At 42.7% G+C, this 8692-nt stretch overlaps 1 protein-coding gene across 1 annotated transcript; it reads right to left on the bottom strand.

Annotated features, from left to right (window-relative positions):
• Nucleotides 1-1652: 1652 nt before the first annotated feature.
• On the bottom strand, nucleotides 1653-3649 carry LOC121863650 (flocculation protein FLO11-like). Its single transcript, XM_042362403.1, has 2 exons — nucleotides 3628-3649; nucleotides 1653-2128 (listed from the first exon to the last, which is right to left on the bottom strand). The coding sequence occupies exons 1-2, from the start codon at nucleotides 3647-3649 to the stop codon at nucleotides 1653-1655; spliced, it is 498 nt and encodes a 165-aa protein (XP_042218337.1).
• Nucleotides 3650-8692: the final 5043 nt, after the last annotated feature.

Here is an 8692-nt window from a genome sequence, read left to right as displayed (position 1 = left end):
TACACTACTGACTACTCCGTACACATACACGTCAATGAACAACTCGGCAAAATACGTAGATAAATGTGTTTTATAAGTAAATAGATAAAAATTATACATACCAGTATACATAAACTCACACAAACATATACAGTATTCATAGAGCAGCCAGCCAGGTAAGAAACTCTATCAATTCTTCATTTCTTGGTATCACAGGTATTGCACTCGGGGGAAAATTGAGCATTCAAGGGCAAGTTAATTTACTGATCTTGAATAGAGCGTAAAGATGAATGGCCGAGGAGGTGGGCGATAATGACCCTTAACGCCGGTCGCTCATAAGGACGTACCTGGCGTAACACACACACACTCAGGGCCCGTCCTGCTTACCACTCGACAACAAAGCACTGATGAGTTTGATATATTTATGTACAAGATTGCCAGACCCGCGTTGTGCTCTAAAGGTACAAACACGATGGCTTTCTGACTGAGAGACTTTTCTGTGAATAATCTCTCAGAAAAGGAGGAAAAAAAGAGAGAAGTGTAGTGAAAAGAAGGTGAGTTAGAGAGAAAAAGAAAGTGAGTTAGAGAAAAAGAAAGTGAGTCAGAGAGAAAAAGAAAGTGAGTCAGAGAAAAAGAAAGTGAGTCAGAGAGAAAAAGAAAGTGAGTCAGAGAGAAAAAGAAAGTGAGTCAGAGAAAAAGAAAGTGAGTTAGAGAGAAAAAGAAAGTGAGTCAGAGAAAAAGAAAGTGAGTCAGAGAGAAAAAGAAAGTAAGTCAGAGAGAAAAAAATGACTAAGTAGATAGTAAGCTTCGTAAGGTCAATGCGGCCGCCATTAACAAAATAAAGAAGAGTTTTGAACATTTGAACAGCTATTTTTTCTTCTTCATTTTGGCAGCAAGGTTAATACACCACTCAGCTGGTCGGCCGGGTAGATTAGAATTCTCCATCCGGTCGTCGGTACTAGAATCATCATACGGTGCGTTATCAATACCAGAATTTGTATCCGATCATCACCACCAAAAACACCATTCCGGCCAGTGTCTCTGAACCATCCGGCCATCATGAGTGCAAAAAATAATTTTCACTTTACAGTACACCAATAGAATCATCCGGCCAATACCGTTATAACCATCCGGCCAACACCATTAGAACCGTCCGGCCAACACCATTAGAACCGTCCAGCCAACACCATTAGAACCATCCGGCCAACACCATTAGAACCATCCGGCCAATATCATGAGAATCATCCGGCCAGCACCATTAGAACCGTCCGGCCAACACCATTAGAACCATCCGGCCAATATCATTAGAATCATCCGGCCAACATCACCGTTTGAAATACCACCCGACCATCCCCACCATATGAAAACCATCCGGCCATCACCACCATTTGAAAAACCATCCGGCCAACATCAATCAAAACCATCCGGCCACTACCACTGCCACCACCCAACCATCCACCATCACTCCAACCCTTGTATACTACCATCAACTACCATTACTGTTCAGCTACATTTAACGCTTAACTACCGCCTGTAGCCAATTAGCTCGTTACGTCTGGAACTATCGGCTCCTCCTGGAACCACTCTCTTGTGATTGGTTGTTGCTTAATTGCTTATGCCTTGGCTGGTTCGCGTCCCCGGTTCTCTTGACACCAATCCAATGTGTGATTAATTTACTCTGTTGGGATGAGTGGTGTTTGTGGTTCTCTCGTTGTGGTTCTCTTGTGGTGTTTGTGGTTCTCTCGTTGTGGTTCTCTTGTGGTGTGTGTGGTTCTCTCGTTGTGGCTCTCTTGTGGTGTTTGTGGTTCTCTTGAGGTGTTTGTGGTTCTCTCGTTGTGGTTCTCTTTTGGTGTTTGTGGTTCTCTTGAGGTGTTTGTGGTTCTCTTGTGGTGTTTGTGGTTCTCTTGAGGTGTTTGTGGTTCTGTCGTTGTGGTTCTCTTGTGGTGTTTGTGGTTCTCTTGAGGTGTTTGTGGTTCTCTTGTGGTGTTTGTGGCTCTCTCGTTGTGGCTCTCTTGAGGTGTTTGGGGTTTTCCTGTGGTTCTCTTGTGGGTCTCTTGTTCTCCTGTGGTGTTTGTGGTTCTCTTGTTGTGGTTCTCTCGTTGCTGTTCTCTTCCGGTTCTTATGCGGTTCTTTAAGTTCTCTTGACGTTCTCGTGGTTAAAGCATCACCTCTTAAGGTCTCTTTGTTTGCCTACACTAAGGTAATTACATCATTGATAAAGAACTGAATTTTTTTGTCGAAAGTTATGTAATTGCGATCTGTCTTTACGATGGTTCACTAATTGATGTTTTATTTGTTTTTATTGTTTTTTGTTGGTTGAATTTTTTTTTTTTTTAATTAATGACTATTGTTGATTTTTTTTCTGATTTTTGTTTGGATTATTCATTTATTGTTTATATTTTCGTTCATTTATTTTTTATTTTTTTCATTCGTTTTACTTTTTTATAGTTTGTTTTTATTTATTTATTTATTTATTGCTTTTATTTAATTCGTATTTAAAAAAAAATATTTCACTTTATTTTTACTTTATTTTTTAAAGGAAATTAAAATCGTGTGTTCCTCAGTACGGGTGATGGTAGCCCTGCCTCTCATCCAGTACGGGTGATGGTAGCCCTGTCTCTCATCCAGTACGGGTGATGGTAGCCCTGCCTCTCATCCAGTACGGGTGATAGTAGCCCTCCCTCTCATCAGTACGGGTGATGGTAGCCCTCCCTCTCATCTCATCAGTACGGGTGATGGTAGCCCTCCCTCTCATCAGTACGGGTGATGGTAGCCCTCCCTCTCATCCAGTACGGGTGATGGTAGCCCTCCCTCTCATCCAGTACGGGTGATGGTAGCCCTCCTCTCATCAGTCAGGTGATGGTAGCCCTCCCTCATCAGTACGGGTGATGGTCCCTCCCTCTCATCAGTACGGGTGATGGTAGCCCTCCCTCTCATCCAGTACGGGTGATGGTAGCCCTGTCTCTCATCAGTACGGGTGATGGTAGCCCTGTCTCTCATCCAGTACGGGTGATGGCCCTCCCTCTCATCAGTACCCCTCTCATGGCATCCGGGTGATGGTAGCCCTCCTCTCATCACGGGTGATGGTAGCCCTGGGTACGGGTGATGGCCCTCCCTCTCATCCAGTACGGGTGATGGTAGCCCTCCCTCTCATCCAGTACGGGTGATGGTAGCCCTCCCTCTCATCCAGTACGGGTGATGGTAGCCCTCCCTCTAATCCAGTACGGGTGATGGTAGCCCTCCCTCTTATCCAGTACGGGTGATGGTAGCCCTCCCTCTCATCCAGTACGGGTGATGGTAGCCCTCCCTCTAATCCAGTACGGGTGATGGTAGCCCTCCCTCTCATCCAGTACGGGTGATGGTAGCCCTCCCTCTAATCCAGTACGGGTGATGGTAGCCCTCCCTCTTATCCAGTACAAAAACTTTATTTAAGTCAGATGGAATGAGCTACAAACCCTCAACAGCACATAGTGAAAATTCCAGAATTCCAGACCCCTGAGGCCACCCTTCCAGGCTAAATGGGAGTGGGGGAGTGGGAGGGGAGTGGGATGGGAGGGTAGAAGTGGAGTGGGATGGAAGGGGAGTGGGAGGGGAGGACAGTATCTGGAATGAGTGCCACGTTATTAAATAAACAATGACGCCACTCACCAAGCGGAGGTCCCTGGAACATGTTATGGAAGGGCGGAAGAGACGAGCTTATTATTATTATCTTTCCCTATCCTTATTCCTCTCTCTCTCTCTCTCTCTCTCTCTCTCTCTCTCTCTCTCTCATCTTTTATTTACCATTAGAGCCAGATAGAGCCAGTTATCTCACCTACAGCTGGAGCCAGGTATAGTTGACCAGGTGAGACGAGACGAACGTATAGGTAAAAGTAATCAGCGCAAACCTCTACCTTATTACGTCACTATTAATGGTTAAACTGGCTGGCTGGTTAAACACTGATAATGTTTTGAGTTAAAATAAAACATTGTGTGTGTGTGTGTTTGTTTATCGGTATGTATGTGTGTGTGTGTGTGTGTGTGTGTGTGTGTGTGTGTGTGTGTGTGTGTGTGTGTGTGTGTGTGTGTGTGTGTTTGTTTGTTTGTGTTATTTGTAGGCGTATATTAATTTTTTTTTTTTTACTTTGTTTTAATATTCATCATAATATTTACAAATGGTGCCTGTCTGTAGACCCTAAGAGCATCACACACACACTAGAGGTACTTGGGGAACCGTAATGTAATATTATACTAAACGATAATTCATTAATCTTGTACGATAATTTGTTTACTTTCTTTTGTTGTCGTCCTTCTATTTATTATTATTATTATTATTATTATTATTTTGTGTCATCTAATCATCCATCTATCCATCATATTTATCCAACGTTATTCTATCCATTTCATTCATTTCCAAATTCTAAAATATTGTCACCTATCCATTTCTGCTTTTATGTATCCATTTGGTGCCACTTATCCATTCCTCTCTTTGTTGTTATTCCCGTTTATTGCCATTTATCCAGGAGTTGTTTTATCCAGGTGTGGTTGCTACACACTTGAGTATAATCCAGGGTAGAAAGGGAAATGGGGAAGAGGAATAAGGAGGGATAGTGGAGAGAATAGGGAGAGGAGTGGCAAAGGAGGAAGGAAAGTGGGGGCAGGGAAAAGGATGGGGAATGAAGAATGGGAAGGGAAGGGATAGTGAGTAGGAGATGGGATAGAGGGGGGGCAGCAGAGGAGGGAAGGGGAGTGACAAAGGGGAAGGGAAGGGGGAGGAGGAGGAAAGGGATAGTCGCCCCTGTTGTTATTCCAGTGAACTATGTATGACTCGTAAAACCTGCGTTCCTTAAATTCCTGCCCAGATGAATCCAGCGGCCCACTGATGGTCTTTTGCATCGACTGAATTGATGTTCCATTTCAGCTGTCAATTTTTGTCGTTGTTGAAAAGTGTATTCCGATATCCTTTATTATATTCCATAGTCCCGTGACCAGATATACTCTCGGCCATGGGTTTGATGTTTCGTTTTTAGAGTATTTTTTTTTTGTGTGTTTTTTGAGGGAACTGTATTGTAAAAATCCTTTCAAATTCCTTAGTAAAGTTCTGAAAATACATACACACATATATGTACAAGTAAACACATATATACACGTACATCAACACACACACACACACACACACATGCATACACGTACACATACACACACACACACACAACACACAATTACAGTGATGTGTGTTACTGTACCATACATATATATGTATCAAATCACTGTGAACTATACATGGGGAACGGCAGCACGTCTATTCCCTCATCCGGCCTTTCGCGGATACGTCCGGATGTGAGCTGGGTTTATGTCTTCCTGGAACTAGTAAATATTGAGAATATCCGGGTATTGGAGGTGGGCCGACTTGTTCCGTCCTGGCCAGAGAGGGATCCTGAATATACGAGTTTATTTACTGAACTTCGACCGACGGCCCTGTGAAGGAAAGCTAATTCAGATCCAGGGTGAGAAGGTTTGTGCAGAAGTATTAGCACATGTCGGAGTCACATTCGGAACTTTATTCAGATCTGTCAGAATGGTTAGTCTACGTTAGATTCATAATGTTTATTGGGAATCAGTGTCAGATTTATTCAGAATCAATATTATACAGTGTCAGATTCACAAGTTTTATTCAGAATCATCAGTATACAATGTCAGATTTACAAGTTTTATTCAGAATCATCAGTATACAGTGTCAGATTCATAAGTTTACTCAGAATCATTAGTATACTGTAAATGAGAATCAGATTCAAAATAGTATTACTTAGGACCATCAATACAGATCAGGTTCATAGGCTGTAAATACATAAAATACAGAATCACCAGTATACAATGTCAGATTTACAAGTTTTATTCAGAATCATCAGTATACAGTGTCAGATTCATAAGTTTACTCAGAATCATTAGTATACTGTAAATGAGAATCAGATTCAAAATAGTATTACTTAGGACCATCAATACAGATCAGGTTCATAGGCTGTAAATACATAAAATACAGGTACAGGCTCAGGTGTGACGTACAGGTACAGGCTCAGGTGTGACGTACAGGTACAGGCTCAGGTGTGACGTACAGGTACAGGCTCAGGTGTGACGTACAGGTTCAGTCATATTTATGTAATGAACACATCATACTGTGGTATCTAAATCAGAAGTATTTGTTGTATTATTAAATGCTACTAAAATAAGTAAGTTGTGTTCTGATATCCGATTAGAACTGGAAAAAAAAATAGATTAGTTTTGAAAGGTGATGAAAGTTATATCAACACTGATGTATAAATGGTGTAGATATATAATTGAAAATGTTTACATGTATGTATTATCGAATATGCAGGTATACATGAAGTAGTTTGAGATGAATACATATATCGTTAAAATATGTTTACACGTAGATATCAGTATAAACACACACACACACACAAGGAGATACATTGTTCCCTGCAGAAGGCATACCGCAGGGGACCACCAACACTCCTGAGTCCCCATCCGTTTTCTTTACACATGAAGTTGTATCAAGGGGACACTTCTTTATATTTAAACACTTAATAAATTCACGTATATAATAAAAGCAAATATGTAAGTATGCATTACGGATACAGTGATTCTTATATGGTGACTGTTATGAAGTGAGGTAGTCCAACAGTGTATAGTTCTTGAAGTATGGTGTCTCATTCACTGTAAATATTAAGGTTTACTGTAGGTTTATAGAAGTAGTGTATCTGTTCCATCTTATGTATCTGGGATGGATAAAGGTTAAGTGGGACAGACAGACAGACAGACAGACAAAAAACAATTAAACAGATATAGAGAGAACGGGAAGGGTAAGTAAGAAAGAGTGAGAGAAACAGAAAAAAAAGAGTGAGTAGAAACCTCAGAAAAAAAAGACAAGCTCAAAAGATTGTGAGAGTAGGCCTACGACAGCTGTGAAGTGAGAAAAGTGTTGAGGGGTGGAGAGAAGGGAGAAGGGGTCACAATGAGGGGTGGAGAAGGGGGGGGGGATGGGGGTCACAGTGAGAGGGGTGAAAATGTGTTTAATATATGTATCCTGGTGTATAGTGTTGGTTATATTCGTCTTTGATATAGAGGTTTACAGCTTTTTTTTTATATATGATTTGTCGTTTCCTGGTGGGTGTTGTTTATGATGACTCTGAAGCTGTGTTGTGTCGTGAGATCACAACACCGAGGGAATTCTTGTTGTCCCGACCGACACACATGACCGCACGAGTTCCGAAATGAATCTGCTCGAGTCCCAAGATTGACCGTTTCGAAACCCCATCATGAACCGAGTCGAATTCCATGATGAACCGGTTCGACTCCCATGATGAACCGGTTCGAGTTGTTCGGATTGTGAAGCATCTGAGCCTGGATCATTCTTTAGAACGATCCTCCGTCAGTGACTCAGATGAAGGATAGAGTTAGAGAGACAATGTGAATGTTCAGTAGAAAGGTGGTGGGGTGTGACCAGTGCCTCTCACTACCGTCACACTCTCCTCACCATCCCATTACTGTCTTCTCACTACCACTACAGTCCCCTCTCACTATCGCCACTGTCCCTCTCACTACCGCTACTGTCTCCCTCACCACTGTCACTGTCCCCTCACCACCGTCACTGTCCCCTCACCACCGTCACTGTCCCCTCACCACCGTCACTGTCCCCTCACCACCGTCACTGTCTCCCCACCGCCGTCACTACCCCCCATCGCCGTCACTGTCCCCTCACAAACACACAGGCCACGTGACCCCGCCGGGACTTTAATAAGACCTAGGCCGTCCTGCAATAAAAAACGTGTCCTTCAACTGCTTGGAAAAAAAGTTAAGAATGTTAAGTATCTGTAAATGTTATATTCTGCACCTCGTTTCCCGTGATTGACAGCCTCCACACAACCGTAAAATGCCCTCCCTCCCTACTCACTGACGAATAGTTAAAGTTGTCCTTTACGATGTACAATATTGGAAAAACTAAAGAATAATCATGAATGAACGTTTTAGCGCCCCGGGAGAGGTAAAAAAGTACAAAGGAAGGTTATCGTGCATCTCGTTGAATATGACGAAGTTGCGCGGGAGATGTTAAATCACCCGTGCTCAATGAGTCACGAGGAGAAGCAATTCTTTGGGTGTAGAAATGTAGGAAAAATTCGAAAAGGTGAGCATCCAATATTTTGTGAGTCTAGTGTTGTCTCCATCATTCAATTTAATCCCCCCGACCCCCGCCTCTGTCCCTCACGTTGTCGATGTACGATGGCGCGAGTAGACAACTTAGTGAATTTTCCCCGAGGTGAAACACGAGTGATAGGTAACGATCTTCCTTTTAGTATTGTTTAAAAAATAATAAATGTCTTCAGTGTGCTCTAGTAATGTTCAGTGTCACTTTATGAACGCTAAATCATCAGCAGATTCTCTACTTGACAACTGGTTTCCACCCCACCTCCTCCCCTCCGCAGGCTCAGCCAATCAGCGAGTCCGTCCGCCTCCCCAGCCCCCCTTCAGCTGCGTCCCAACACTTGGTCGATGAAGCTTACGTAAATATTAAGTATTTCACCCATTGGCCTCTAAATAAAGCAACCAACCCAACTTTTTCTATAAATACATTACACAACGTCACAGGATGTCAGGATCATTTTACTATTAATTGTACTGAAAAAGTCTGTAGGTGGGAGGAAGGGTAGGCCAACAGCGAGGATCAGAACACACCCTC

The sequence above is a fragment of the Homarus americanus genome, unplaced genomic scaffold, assembly GCF_018991925.1.
Source record: "Homarus americanus isolate GMGI-L3 unplaced genomic scaffold, GMGI_Hamer_2.0 scaffold41366, whole genome shotgun sequence".
NCBI classification, from domain to species: domain Eukaryota; kingdom Metazoa; phylum Arthropoda; class Malacostraca; order Decapoda; family Nephropidae; genus Homarus; species Homarus americanus.
The sequence above is the reverse complement of the archived record's forward strand: the minus strand, read 5'-3'. Positions and strand labels throughout refer to the sequence as shown.

Bases quoted from the DNA above. Each gene is read 5' to 3' on its own strand.
- LOC121863650 (XM_042362403.1), bottom strand. From the start codon at position 3,649: ATGTTCCAGGGACCTCCGCTTG. The intron at 2,129-3,627 runs GTGAGTGGCGTC...TTTAACCACGAG, and splicing joins GTTCCAGGGACCTCCGCTTG to AACGTCAAGAGAACTTAAAG.